The sequence below is a fragment of the Harpia harpyja genome, chromosome 19 (assembly GCF_026419915.1).
Source record: "Harpia harpyja isolate bHarHar1 chromosome 19, bHarHar1 primary haplotype, whole genome shotgun sequence".
NCBI lineage: Eukaryota > Metazoa > Chordata > Aves > Accipitriformes > Accipitridae > Harpia > Harpia harpyja.
The window spans coordinates 3,411,616-3,426,840 of record NC_068958.1 but is presented as its reverse complement, the minus strand read 5'-3'; the positions used below and the strand labels follow the sequence as shown (position 1 = coordinate 3,426,840).

General features: G+C 42.9%; 1 protein-coding gene across 1 annotated transcript in view; it reads left to right on the top strand.

Annotated features, from left to right (window-relative positions):
• The window catches only part of CCDC187 (coiled-coil domain containing 187), a 37,281-nt gene that overhangs the window by 17,550 nt on the left and 4,506 nt on the right, over positions 1–15,225 (top strand). Inside the window, exons 15-24 of the mRNA XM_052815671.1 lie at positions 1,382–1,572; positions 7,998–8,104; positions 8,513–8,623; positions 9,549–9,652; positions 10,266–10,399; positions 10,911–11,056; positions 11,191–11,378; positions 12,582–12,669; positions 13,456–13,632; positions 13,726–13,904. Coding sequence (XP_052671631.1) covers positions 1,382–1,572; positions 7,998–8,104; positions 8,513–8,623; positions 9,549–9,652; positions 10,266–10,399; positions 10,911–11,056; positions 11,191–11,378; positions 12,582–12,669; positions 13,456–13,632; positions 13,726–13,904 — 1,425 coding nt within the window. The remainder of the gene's footprint in view (positions 1–1,381; positions 1,573–7,997; positions 8,105–8,512; positions 8,624–9,548; positions 9,653–10,265; positions 10,400–10,910; positions 11,057–11,190; positions 11,379–12,581; positions 12,670–13,455; positions 13,633–13,725; positions 13,905–15,225) is intronic.

The window sequence follows — 15,225 nt, the reverse complement described above, 5'->3', positions numbered from 1 at the left end:
CCTCACAGGCTAGGGCAGAGCAAGCAGCTGTCAGGCAGAGGCCTGACGTCCTGAGACAGTTGGCTGTTAGATCACAGCTCTGCCTCCTACTGTGGACCCAATAATGCTTTCTCTTTAGCCAGTGCAAATCCAAAGAGCCTCATCTGGGAATTGTGATGGTTTATGCCCACTGCAGAGCTGGCTGTGTCTGGAAGAGAGGGGTTGCTGGCCACTCCTGTGTAATCCCAGTATTTTCTGTAGAATCTGCATTGACTTTCACTGATGTTGGCAATAGCCTTCCCAGAAAAAAGGCAGGGTTGGATTTGGACCTTGGCATCAGTCTCTCCAAACAGAAGTAGGCATTTCTCAAGAGCCAAAGAAAACAGTCGCATTGACTAAAAAACTATCACAACACAAAGGCAGAGACAATACTCAGTGCATTTGCCCAACAAATATTAGAACTGCTTCTTAAGAAATCTCTGCTACCTCTTCTCTTTCTCTCTCATCCACCTTTGCTCCCACTTTCTGAAGACTACCTCCAAGACATGTTAGTGGAAGCTGTTCTAATCGTTTTAGCAGTTTCTGGGTCATGAAAAACAAAGAAAAGCTTATTAACGAGAAAAATGAGATAAGATTTCCCTAAGCTGATTGCCAACAAAAAAAATTTTCCACATTCATTTTTCTGTATAAAAAAGAAAACATCTGTCACCATTTCAATGTGTCTCAGTGTCCCTGCATGTGTTTCAGCTGAGGCTTGATCAATAAATGCCCATTTTCACACCTTCCTTCCTAATCTTTTTAGTTAATCTCAGATAGTTACAGATCAAAACAAAGTAAAACCAGTTAGCTGAGATCTTCATCAGGACTGCGGGACTTGGTGCTGACATTGTTTTGAAATACTAAAGTTTATATATCAATAGCAAATGTTAGTTGGGCCACAGCCATGCCCAGCACAAGTCCCAGAAACACTGGAACAGAGATCAGTACTTTGTGTTTCTAAAAAGATTTCAGATAACTTTGCCAAGGTTCAGAGCTAGATTGTGCAACAAAGTCCTAACAATGGCACAGATTGTACAATGCAGCCCTCATAAATTAAGCTTCAAAACTGCAAGGTGGTTGTTTCTATTTGCCACCAGGTTGAAAAATATCCAGTTCTTCAGAGCAGTAATTAGAGTAGGTGAAGACAAGTGTTGTGAGCTTTCCTGACAACATCAAGGTACAAGAAAGGGGATTTTGTACATTGGCAGGTACGACTTTTCAGTCAGTCTTTTGTTTCCATTTAACAAAATTTAATAAATGATAGCTTTGTTAAAATGAAATAACCAATTTTTAGTTTAAGAGATTGCTTATGCACATGCAAGATCTCAAAAACTCTCTAATTGTTTTTGTTACCTTGACACAGTCCGCAGAGAGAACTCGCAGCTCAGAGGAATCACTACCCATGTAAGACTATTTTGAAAGTTCAGAATCAAGAAGAGATTGCCAACCAGTCTCCCACAGAGAGCCTGAGGACACCGGACAGCCTCAGATTACAGCCCTCTGCTGCTCTGAGCCCTGGAGCTGAGACTCACGACGCCTTTGAGCGGGACTTCGGTAAGGTGGCATTCCCCAAAGTGTCAGAGCGCGGTGGTTACTCAGTGCCCTCCCAAGGTACTTATTGTATTGCAAAAGAATGAATAGTGCTTCGTTGCAAGAGAATTCTTGCTAACGGTTCTGACTAGGACTGAAAAGACTTTTAGGGTGAGGGGGAATTTCAAATAGCTGGTTCATGTTCCAAATTTTGAAGGTGAAGAACGAATATATGAAAAAATGTCCCCTCAATTTCCATGTCCAATTTAACAGATACATCCCACTAAAAAATGCAATAGAAATGCTTTGCCTTTTCCACGCAGCGCTGTGCTGTTTCACAGGTGTGAATTCAGCAGAGCGACACCTCACAGGTTGCTCCTGTGCTGTTACACATGCAGCAGCTACAGACGGCCTCCATTCAAACCAGAGACATTTTCAGCACCCTGCAGCTTCATCTGAAGGTCTCAAGGAGCCTTGCAATTAATTCTTCATAATTACCACATCAGATAAGTGTTGGATATTATCCTACGGATCCTGCAGGGCTGGACAAGGCAAGAGTGGGGTGCAGGGCATCACCACTTCTGCTCAGAACAAATGTTTGCATAGAAACAAGGGAAAGTTTGTGGTCGAAAGGGTTAAATGGCAAACAGTAGCATGCAGGCTGCTCTGTCTGAAGAGATCTCTGCTTGCTTCCACCAAACAGTAGCAGATGGTGCATTGTTTTAAGAGCTTTTCCGAGACAAAAGAACAAGATCAGATAACCTGTCCTCAAAGAGGGTACTTAAAAAAAGCCTTTGCTCTTATTAAGGATTCTTATTGTTTTCCCCACAAAATTTTATACGTAATACTGGATTTTGAGGTGGTCGAGAAGCTAACCTTGTTTACTATGCCTCTCCCCACCCCCCAGGGACTAGGAGGGCATCTTACATGATTGGACAGTAAGTCTGTTGTCTGAAGTGTTTACTATAAGCGAAAGACAACATATTTATTTAATATTAATAACTAAGGGCCCCAGTTCTGGAAGCTATCTGGCAAAAAGACCCTGCCGTCCACTATTCACCACATGAACAACAGCAACTGCTGCCTCTTGTCTATGCCAGGAGAAACCTTTACCTTCTCTGAGCATTTGCAGGAGCTGACAGCTTTTGAGTGTGCTCAAGCCCAAGGTTTGACTGTAAGCCAGCAGTTCTACTATGGGCCATGTTGCTGCAGATGAGGCACAGAACTGTCATGCTGAAGACAATGTGGTTTTGAAATATGGGTCACAAGTGGATCCGTTCACCACTCTTATCAGGAAAAGGGCATTCAGACGCAAGGCTGTATTGTCTGCTATAAAGCATCACACCAGCAGTTGATTCTGTTCTCTTTCACAGAACACAGAAGTCACCATGCACATGCAGCATAATGATGTGCAATTATACAACTGCTGCAAAATATAAATATTAATATAAAATATAAATATTTACCTTTGAAAGATACATGCATCCCCATAGCTAATTGCTATGCCAAAGACATGACAAATTTTCTGTAGTAAACATACTTGGCAAAATAACAAATTTCATTTTCAAACATAATAAAGCACAGTATAAGAAGCAGATATTCACAAAATATTTGTAACTACTGCCTGGAGGAAGACAGCAAATCTGTCCTGAACTGTTGAATTTTCTTTTTAAACACAGCCAGTATAAAATCCAGAATTGCAAATGCCATAAGAACATACTGTGATGAACACAAATTGTCTCCACAGGCATCACTGGAAAGTATTTCATGTAGCTCTTATATGCATCTCTAATCGGTTTAGGCACAAAACTTGCTATAACCAAGTGAGCTGACGAGGAAGTGGTTTGCACATTCTGCTTATCTCGGAGACACCACTACATAAAATCTTTCCATCATTCCTGCCAGACCACCAGGTCTCTTCCACAGGGAGCTGAGAAGATGAGCTATACTTTCCTTGGTACTGCAGCACACCCTCTGAATATAGCCCACAGTACCCAAGTTTCTGTATTGCTATTAAATAAGGGAACTAGGTGATTTGAAAAAACATTTTGCCTGTGCCGCTTCGTACAGCCTTGTCATTGGACTATGAGCCAGATTGGACTAGATGAGCCAGAAAGCTCATTTCATCGGGCCAGACTTTTGTTTCTTTTTTGTATTTGAGAGATAACAAGGTTTAAGCTGAAATTAATTGTTAAAAAAGTATCTTCTAAATGTTGAAGCTTAAGCATGACTACTGGTTTAAAGTAATTTGCGTTAGGAAAGCAAACTGAATGCTCTTCATTATTCTTAAAATGCAGAATTTTAACATGGATTACAAAGAAAATATACATAACATCTTTCCTAACTGCTGATTGACATATTCTCTCATATCACTAGAGGGAGCTGCCTTCTTGCTTCTAGCAGAGGGAGAAATGATTACATTAGTGGAATCAGCAAAGTAGTGTGACAGCATGGTTTCAGCTAATTGTCCTCTGATTGATAGTTTTGAGATAAGACAGCTCTTCGTGTTTCACTTCAAAATCCTACGCTGTCTTTTGTATTTTACAAAGCTTCTGCCTGGTGAAGCTTCAGTGAGCTCCATCATCAGCCTTCAAACATCTCTAAAGTAGCCTGCAATGATGGCAGTGTTGAAGCATAGCATGCTTCTTGACTCTGTGACAGGCAACACGAGAATTGCTCTTGAGAATTGCTCTCATTTCCTTTGATACCAGCTTTCTTCCTCTGAACTAGTTTCTTTCCATACCCACAGAGACTGTGTTTGCACTGCTTATTAGCTGGCTGATAAATCATCCTATTGCCTGTGTGTGCACAAGAAATGAGGACTTTTTCCCTCTCCATGCTACTACCCCATAGTGTGCTGTTACTTGTAAAATAGCACTGCAGAGCATGTGGACACGTGTGCATTTCTTACTCTGTGGAGTCCAGTGTTGCTTTGCCACATGGGTTGGGTCTTTGGTTTCCATACTGCAAGTGTAGTGGATTGAGGGAATTTAGTATAATTGGTGAGCTATAGAAGGAACATTCCATGGAAATTTAGGGTTCTGGTTAGGTCCAGACTCAGGCCCAGCTCTCTCTTGCTAGCCTGTGGCAAGAGCTGCTCTGCTGCTCTGCATGTGATATGCCACACGTGGAAGGGTCAGCAGCAGGGTGAGGTATTGCCATGTGCTGCAACATCTGGCTGGAAGCTGAACTCTAGCCAACCCTCCGCACTAAAGGATTTAGACATAAATACAAAATATGCAGAGGACAGGAGCAGCACAGACCACATTAATCCCCTTGTTTAGCAAGCAGCTACTCTTCAATGACAAGTGGGATACCAGATGTATTCATAGAGGAGAAAAGAAACTGATTCAGCAGGTGTGGAAATACAGATTCTCCAAGGTACTCAAGAATGCAGATCAGCCCCTTGGCTTTCCTGAGTAAATAAGTATAACCTTCAAGTTCAGAGTCTCTTGCGTAGGGATTGCTCTTGGCTCACAGGTCTTGCTGAAGAAGGGCCAAACAGCCATCCTGTTCGCCCATGCTGCATATCTCAGCTGGGATCAGGAGTTAGCAAACCTCTCTTCTGTATCTTCAGTTACTTGTCATCACTACAGCTCAGTTCCTGCATGCTAACAAAGTACTGAAATGCCTGGGTGGTATTTCACCCATCCCTTCACTTACCTGAAGAGCATCCTAAAATAATAAAGCAAATGAGCTAGCCCAGTAATTTTGGAGGGGAAGGATTCCCCTGCCCTGGGTATCAAATGGGTCAACTCCTTCTGGGTCTGTTGCACCATTTTACAGCAGCATTTCAGGACTCTTTACACCCCATCTTCATACACCTCCAGGCAATAATGTAGTCAAAGTTATGCTTACATCTGAAGTTGCAAGTATGTATTTTTGTAATAACTGGTTTGGACTGATTGCTGACATGGGCAGAAAGAGAAAAAGCTGTCCTTGAGTAAAGCAGCAGTAAGTGCTTCTGCCTAGCTTCAAGTGATTAGAAAAATGAGACTTTTAGCCTGGCTTTTTTAATTATATGTCACAGAGATTCTACAGGGCTTTACTGAGATTCTGCAGGTGCAGCGGAAAGTGATTTAATAAATAGCATTTTTTTAAAAAGACTGAGTGTATGTACATTGAAGCTATCTGGGTATGCAGTAAAATGCCATTCATCATAACATAAGAGGACGTGAAATTTAGCCAGATGGTATTTTCTTTAATGCAGGATATTGCAACACAAGAAATGCATCTGGAAATAGCCACAATTAGGAAAACTGTTCAAAAGGAGTGAAAACAGAACGGAACAAACTTTTTATTCACTTTGAGATCAATACCACTGGTCAGGCTTTGAGCAGAACAATAACATTTTTCAGTTTGAGGCACGAATTGAAAATACTTGTCAGTTTTAAACTATATCCTCATACATTACCATACTTCAGAATGGCCCAGATATTAGTATTAAAAGCTACTCAGACAACTTAGCATCAATACATTTAGCTTGTAAATTTTTTTAATAAAATGACCTTATTTGTTAGTATTGAAGGAGGCATCCTCATCTGGCTTTTGAAAGTGATGAGCTGTCTATATACCCGCTGAAGAACTGTTCACTTGCCTTTTTTCTATTACATTGCTTAAAAACAGTAATAAAACTTCCCTGTAGAAACAACAGCTCTTTCACCCACAGCATTTTCCTAAATATACCATTTCACAAAATCATCTCTGGTAACTACAAGTGTTAAAGAGTCTGAATCAGTCCCCAAATTAGAAAGATTGGGGCAAAACCAAGACTCACTTAAAATGGATGAACTGTTTATTGGGCATGTGATTTCTAGGTAATTCAGTATGATTTTGTCTTTTCAAACAACCCTTCAGAACCAGGAGATAGGCATTACAGAAATAAGACGGGATTTTCATCCAGTCTCTTGATTCGGAAAAGCAGGGGGTTAAGAAAAGCCTCCTATAGTAACACTGTAAGAGGTAAGTGAAATTTGCAAGCAGGCCCTTTATAAAAACACAGCAGCATTCTAATAGAAAATCTTCATCGGGCTTGAAGCATTAACATTTTATTTCATTCACATCCACATAAACAAAAAAAGCATCCTGGCATGCAAAGAAGCCCACATCTCTGATCCTTCCATGTTAAAGATCCTTCGGTATTTAAAGTGAAAACAAACCGTGCATGTTGTGGGCTTATCCTGAGGCATGAGGTAATATGGATTCAGACAATCTGGATAGGGATACAGATTTTATCTCAAGTTTCCAAGTCAAACCTATTTCTATTTATGACCCACACTTCAATTCATTTATAACTCTGGTTGCTGTGACAGTGGCACAGCACAGAGTAAACACGCAACCTGTTTGCATAAGCTTAGCAATTCATCTGAGAAGCTCAAAGCAGCCAAGAACATATCACTGGTAAACATTACATCACCTATAGTGTAAAAGACAGACAGGAGAGTTACAATAAGAAAGTAGCAGTGAAATAGGTGCACCTGGAACACGAGTTGTTTTCCCCACTTAAAAGCAAAAGCTGTTTTTTTCACGGGTTTGTCTCCCTGTGACAAAAGAGAGAAATCAAGCCTGCACCCCTGTACAGGGAGAAGCTGCAAGATGGAGGGGGCACACTCGATGCTGCTGGAGTTCCCAAAGAAGTGACCACGTTGGGAAGCTTTTCTTCTTTTGTAACTAGAGGGTTTGACCCTGTTGGTGCAGTAAAGAAGCCATGGTAACAAGAGTGACCATAACCCACACTCTGGACTTCGGGCTTGGAATGAGAATCACTCCCCAGTCCTTCTCTTTCCTGGCATAGGCCCTCTTGAGTCCCACCTCTTCCCCTCTCCCCAGTACTTGCAGGACTTTACGCTAAGAGATTTCTTGACAGGATGTAGGTAGTGACATTTTCCTCCTTCAGATATGGTAGAAGAAGTAAATGTATGCAGAGGAGTTATTCCAGGATTAAAGGCAGATGTCAGATTTGGGAGGCTTCCAAAAATAGGCCCAAGAAGGATTCAAAAGGAAAAAGCAGTTAGGAACAATGTACATATATCCCCTTCCCTTTTGGTGATCCCTTGTTTAAGTATATGTATTAGGATTCAGGCATGTTTTGAGAAGTACAGTCAGGCCTGAAACACTGCAAAGAATGCTGAGAAGCAGATGCCCTGGTACCCTATTGAAAATACTATGATACTGTTAGATTATTTACAAGGTATACTGGCCTCAATGGTGATCCAGCAAGGCAGCTCTGCTGGCAAAACACTTAGCAAATGCTTAAATCCCGAAGGACTTTGGCAGTGTAGAAACACATTTTCAGGGCAGCAACGAATCTGAAGAAATCTGTCTCCACTACCTCCCTCTGGTTAACTCTGATACTTTCTTCAGCTGGCATCTATTAAGTGGAGTACAGATTTTTTTTTTTTTTTTTTTTTTAAGTAAGAAATGGTGACTGTTAACATCTATTTCCTAAGCTTCTGCAGGTGAGGGAGACCCTAGCTGCACAGAACTGGAAGACAAACACAGGAGCCATCTGGACAATTTGAGGCAAACCTCCCTACTACTGGCTCACAGACTGAAGGTACAGTAAGCAACCTATGCAACAAGCAAAGAGCAATTCAAGTTCTGCTATCCCAGGTAAAAAGGTGATAGCCATCCCTGGATTCAGGTGTGTTTAGGCTATAATCAGCTGGCATCAGCTGACTCTGCATCAGGTTTATAAACCCCAAGTAGCTGTAAAGGAGAGGTATCAGCCTTAGTTTGTTATTTGGAGGTCCTAGTCTAGCACTGGTGGGCAAGAATGCATTGCTCTGCTGCAGCCAAAGCAAGCAGTTGTACTGCCTTCCAAAGGTAGCAGGATGCGACAGGAGTTGGCTGCGCAATACCGTGCTGCCTCCTCTTGGAGTTTGCTGCCCTTTGCCCCCCACCTCTGAGGAATCACGTGACTTGGTTAAAAATATCATTTATAGCGTGTCATTTGCTAATGCAGGTCCATCAGCTCCAGCAGAAACAGCAGCTTACAGTGCTGAGGGAGAAAGCAAAGCTAGAAGTTGAAGAAAGCCAGAGGTTTTTGACTGACCTGCTTCAGCACAATTTAGAGGTAAGTTATCATTTCAGATCCTGTGCTACTGCTTCTGGATTCAGCAAAATGTTCCTCCAAACCCCACTGTGTTTTTTTTCTCTCACTCAGAGTCCCTTAATCAAAAGGAGTTTTTTTAACTGATTAAAAACTGCAGATCAGGGTATCTTTCTGGAAGGGCCCAGGTCTCTTAGGTAATGAAGTCCCTTAGGCTGTCATTTGGGTTGTTGATCTGAAATCACTTAGGTACTGCAGCTTTTGGTGTCTATGGCTGGTTTTGCTGTAAAATCAAGAGAAGGGTTTTTAAGTCCTCGAGAGATAATTACTGTGATACTTCTTCAGACATGAGAGCCTAGTGAGATGCTAATCTTGACCAAAAAGTACCCTTTCAAAAAACAAACAAAAAAAAGTAGCAAGCTGTTTATTTGTTGGTTGCCTTCCAGCCTCAGATTTTGAAGTCAGCTAGGAACTGATGGACTTCAGTGTATATTTGTTAGAATAGGAATTTAGCCCCACATGCATAAACACAAGCTCAAACCTCATGCAATTCCAAGCTCTCGTTACATCGTTGAAAATATTTGCTTTGGAGGATACTTTAGCTCAATTAATATCTTCAGTATGTTTGAACAGCTCAGACAGAAGTGATCTCTGTATGTTTTTTTTAAAGCCCTTAGGATGAACACAGTACCCTGACTCCCATGAAAGCAGCTCTAAATACACAACAGTTTGTGAGCTGTTATAGTACCATACTTCCATATGCCCACACAGTTATTTCACTGTGAGTAGTATCTAGCTCATTTGTTAATCCAAACCTTTAGGAATTATTGGCATATGAACAGCATTATCTACAACAAAGGACTTTCCCAAGAGGGTGAGGGACGAAGGCTTAAAAGTTCTGCCTTTCAAAGAGATCATTCAGGTCTACAGACAATTTCTGTGTTTGCAGGAGTGCAGTAGCTCCAAAGGCAGTTATCCTTCAGTGCCAAGAGTGGACCACACAGAGCAAATGTGGAGAGGATACCAATCAGAAGGTGACAATGCAGCTGGCAGGTACAGAAGGCAGTATATAACGAGGCACTCTGATGGTTTAGCCTGTGCTTTGACTATATGAATTACTTGGGGCGCTAAAGCATTTGCACTGTGCTCTTTCTAAAATGGATGTTCATTTCAAGTCATTTAAGAACAGCCTACGTGGCCGTCATGTTATCTTTAAGACTATGGCCTAACCATTTTATTCAATCACATCTCTGCTGTGAAGTATCCGTCTTTGCGATACAGTCTTTCTACTCCAATTTATGCACAGAGATTTTGCATTTTTTAAAAGGTAGAAGCCCCTTTGAAACTTGTGGGAAAATATCATTTTCCTCATTTTGCTTTACCATTATATACCTTGGCATGAGTGAGAATATTGTATGTGCATGTTTTTATGTTCATTTAAAGTGGCATAGATTGAAGACTTGAGAATTGCTTCTAGAGTCTTATGGGTACAATAACCAGAAAGGCACTTTTGCAAAGGTAAAAATTCCAGTATTGCATAAAAATTAGTACCATGCTAGTTTGAAAAAGATTCAGCCTCCATGGAAGACTTTGCTATGAAAGCTAGAAATTGAAATAGTATCTCTGACTGCAATAAGAAAATATTTCCTTTCTTTCTTACCTTCAGTAATCAAGAGATGCATTCACTGAAACAATCTGCATTGAAGATGGAAAGAGATCACAGTCCAGTGGTTCCCAAAATAGTGGGAGAAAGAAAACCTCTGGGAGGAAGGGGTTCATATTGCGCAGTGCTTCAGGAAGGTGAACACTAAGTTAAAGGATTTGGTGGTATTGGGCAAAGGCCACTTTCTAGCATGGTATGAGAAACAGCTCAGCATCCGGGGGCTGGAACACGTAATCACAAATTTCACTAATTTGCTAACTGATTTTGAAGATTTTGACCTAAATACTTATATTCATTATGGATATTTAAACCATAGCAGTCCCTTTTTTTACTCCTGACACTTCTACAGAAAATAATCTTGGGAGTTAGTTATAGGCCCCTTTTTTTCCTTTTTACCTGTTTACTATGATTTCAATTGAAGGGGAGGTTAGTGCTCATAACTTGCTCCTGTAAGTGAACAGCTGTGGGTGACTCTCCTCAGGCTCCTGCTGAGGGCAGCGCGCGGGCTCAGCTGCCCAGTCTTTGCAAAGAAGCCTTGATTTCAGGAACGGATGCTAACTCACATATTATGGGAACCGTTTTTGAGGTCTTTTTCCTTCTGTTACAGAGAAATATTTTACTTATGGTGACTTTAAATCTTCTCCTTAGGATCCCTGCCAGCAGAGCATGGGGAGCTGCTGCATGACCATGAAACCTCAAATCTGTTGTCACCTCCGGTGAATCTGCCCCGTGGGGAGATCTGTGCAGGGGACGACTCTGGAGACAGCAGTGAACAGGCCAGCTCCGACAGCCAAGTAACGCCAGCACTTGCACTAGTGTGGGGGGTGTTTGTTTTTTGGGGGGATTTCTTGGCTTTTAGTCTCCATGTCAAACTCGTCACCTGGATGGCACTTCTCTGATAAACAACAATGCTTTGCTCTGTCCCCAGTGGAGCGAAGTCGGCCGGCACTATGGAGGTTCCAGCACTTTCTGCCGTTTCAGCTTGGCCATGGCGGAGCAGTGTCTGAGGGGAGAAGAGCTGCGAGCTCGACACCAGGCCGCCCTCCTCAAGCTCCGCAAAAAAGCTCTCCAGGAGAAAGCCAGGGCTGAATTGGCCTGGCTGGGCCACCAGAAACGGTGAGGGGGAGACACGTGGGCAGGACACCACAGGCCTGCCCTGACGGGGACAGATCCTTCAGCAGGAGGTGAAGGTGCCACTGCCTGCTCAAAGGAAGAAAAACTGTCCTGGCTCAGGGGAAGAGAGCAAATGTAAAATCCTTCTCTTACAGAATAAGTGCAGGTAAAGCAGAAGGAGAGGAGTCTGCACAGTTTTATCCTCTCCAGAGCACAGTTGAGCTCCCTACTGCAGCCTCCTTCAGGTGTGGCGTGAGCCCCTCCTCAGCGCTGACTGGGCTGGGGCACCGTCAGGGACGGTGTGAGGCCCTTGGTGCGAGGTGTCCCTCAGCGCTGACTGGGCTCAGGCGCCATCGGGGACGGTGTGAGGCCCTTGGTGCGAGGTGTCCCTCAGCGCTGACTGGGCTCAGGCGCCATCGGGGACGGTGTGAGGCCCTTGGTGCGAGGTGTCCCTCAGCGCTGACTGGGCTCAGGCGCCATCGGGGACGGTGTGAGGCCCTTGGTGCGAGGTGTCCCTCAGCGCTGACTGGGCTCAGGCGCCATCGGGGACGGTGTGAGGCCCTTGGTGCGAGGTGTCCCTCAGCGCTGACTGGGCTCAGGCGCCATCGGGGACGGTGTGAGGCCCTTGGTGCGAGGTGTCCCTCAGCGCTGACTGGGCTCAGGCGCCATCGGGGACGGTGTGAGGCCCTTGGTGCGAGGTGTCCCTCAGCGCTGACTGGGCTCAGGCGCCATCGGGGACGGTGTGAGGCCCTTGGTGCGAGGTGTCCCTCAGCGCTGACTGGGCTCAGGCGCCATCGGGGACGGTGTGAGGCCCTTGGTGCGAGGTGTCCCTCAGCGCTGACTGGGCTCAGGCGCCATCGGGGACGGTGTGAGGCCCTTGGTGCGAGGTGTCCCTCAGCGCTGACTGGGCTGGGGCATCGTGAGGTACAGTATGAGCCCTGCACGGTGTCCCACACCAGTCAGTGCTGTGTATGGAGTGCTTGGGAAAGTCTGGCTGCTTCGGGAGAGGTCCAGGCAATATGGCCCCAGATGAGATGTCCTCTAAGTCTAGCAGAACTTTCTGCAGAGCTCTTCCATAGCTACTGCTGTTTTTACAGCTGCTTTGAGAGGAGCTTTGCTCCTGTCCCTGGCGTTGTTTTCTGAAGAGCATTAAATTAATGGCATTTAATTATCTGATTGTGATCCCCATCCTTCTATGGTCTCCAGCTGCCTGGAAAACCTGCGAGATTGTAAGGGAGCCTCTGCCATGGCCACAAAGCAGTGCAAAATCCTAACGGAGCTGAAACAGGAGCAGGTAATAGTGCAGCAAGAGGAGCTGGATTTCATCTTATAAACAGGGGGAGGTGCCTGGAGCAAGTGGAGTTTGTTTTTTAAAAAACAATGTCACTGGTGTGACTTCACATGCATTATTCTGCTTTGCTTCCCACATTCAGTGAGGTGGGGGTTTTTGTGCCAAAGTCAGCAGTCTGTAAATCTTGGAGAAAACACCTTCCCCCCCCGCTACTCCAATGTTATTGTGGATTTTTCTATTTGTGCCATAACAAACAGGTCATATAAAGTAGGTTTCCACTGATTTATGCAGATTTATGCTTCTGATGTTGAAATATATTAAATTAATCTGACAGCTAATTTTATAGTCTCAGCTCTCCTGCTACCGAGAGGAATGCTGGGCTCATAATGACACTCGGTAGTCAGAAAATTTTTTCCTACTCCTTAGGTAGTAAAAGTCTCTCCTTTATTTCAAGGAATTCCTATGAAAACCACAAGCATACTGTAGTTTTGAATGACCTGAAGGTAATTCGTTTCCAAAGGTCTCACCACTCAGATAACCCATCTCTCAGGCAGTGAAATATCCCCTTACCTGCCATTAGTTTTCACAGGTAACCCCCAGTCAGCATTAGTGAAAAATAAAACTGCAAAAATTTTCTTACAAAAAAGGAACAAAACCTGCATATTGAATTTTCAGGATGTTTTGTGAGTAGTACTGCCTTATGTTAAGAAATACTATACACATTTTTAAGTAGGTCTCTTTTCTCTGTTATCTTAGCTCTCTTACGCTTTCTTTTTCTGCTTTGCGTAGGCAGAAATCCAACACCTGCAAAATATCTACAGGGCAGCCCATCAAGAAAGAAAGCTTTTATTAAAGCAGCAAAGAGAAATCTTAATGATGCGGCATTCTACAGCACAAATCCAGGAAAAGCTGCATAATTTGGCTGGGAAGCAAGAGGTTATTAAGTCACAGTCAGTAGATGTCTCGGTGGGTTTTTTGAGTGGATAATAGCTGAAGTCAGAGCTGACATTACAGCTAAGGAACCCAGGTGAAACCTTGTGTGTTACCTTTTCCTTTTAGCTTACAAGGAGCCCAGCAACTGAAGAAGCAATAAAGATGAAGACAGTGAGACTTATTTCTAGCCCAAAGTTATATTCCTCTTCAGCAGAGTCTACAGCCCACCCAAAAAGGCCTGATCTGTCAGGGAATAAAGAGAGTTCTGTCCAGCTAAAGAATAAACAAAGCAAGAAATATGAGGGGTAAGTAAAACCCTTTCCACAGTGATAGCTGAAGATAAGAAACAATCCAGTGGAGAAGATGGAAGCAGTTATGTCCGAGATAATTGTGTGAGCTTTAAATGCTCCCAAGAGTGAGTTTTATAATGATGTTTTGAAAATCTCTGTGTTCAAGCAGTTGATGCATCAAGATCACTACCTGTCATTCTGACCAGTATTGCCTCATTGTTTATTTGTGTCCTCCATATGCCCAGTCTGCCATCTGGTATCCAGAATGGTAAGCTCCTCAGTGCAGGGACCAGCTTATTGCAAGATATGTGAACAGCATCAAGTAAACTAAGGTGTCTGGATCCATAGCTGGAGATGCTTTCCATACCACTTGCTAAATTCTTCAGGCAGAATACATTCATTGGCTTAATATATCAATAAGAAATAGCGTATTTATTTCAGATTTTTCCATTCTTTAAAAAGAAGTACCCTTCTGTGCAGGGGGGAAAAGTGTTTTAAGTGAAATCTTGAATTTTACCAGAAAGTTACAGGGAGTTACATTGTGATCTCAGTACATCTGTATGTCACAAATATTAACTCCTTCAGTAGAACTAGCTAAATCTGGGCCTTAATCCTGAAACTTGCAGTCTGTTTATACATCTCTGTGTCTCTAGACACATATATGTAATCACGTAGTACTGTGATTTGGATTTATCACTAGAAGTTGGACAAGTCTGTTTCATGCTGAAAGAAGCCATGTTGGTCTGCCATCAAAAGCTTATTGCGTGTGGAAGGGGCTGCACTGGGTAATAAACTATTTAATCCTGTGTGCAAAAAGTAGCGTAGGATTTGTTCCCTAAGCAGTTGTGCTTTCATTAGAATGGCTCTATGCTCTTGCATTCAGTGTCACAATCCTCTGTGCTTTAAAAAAGGAAGTCCTTGCAGGCTTTATATATTAATTTTAAACTCTGTGGTTTTGTGCAAGCAGGTAAACATTTCACTGTGATTATTTACACTATAAAATGTTAAGCAATGTTATCTAAGTCTGTGGGACTAGGGCCTGTCACTGCAATGTTAGGAACAACTGTAGCTTTGACATCAGACCTAAGTAAGACAATTTACATAGCATTAATAACCAGGATATTTTTTTAATGATTTCACACAACTGCTAACGATAGTTCACATTTTCATGGTGGCTTTTAACTACAAACTCAAAACACTTGCAACTATATATTAATTAGGTTTCAAAATACCCATATGGAATGAGTAGAAATGTATTGATTTAATTGGTGGAATTCACTCCTTTGTCATCCTCTGGCTCTAAGCCTACGTATCACTTAATCCCTCAGAGCAGGTT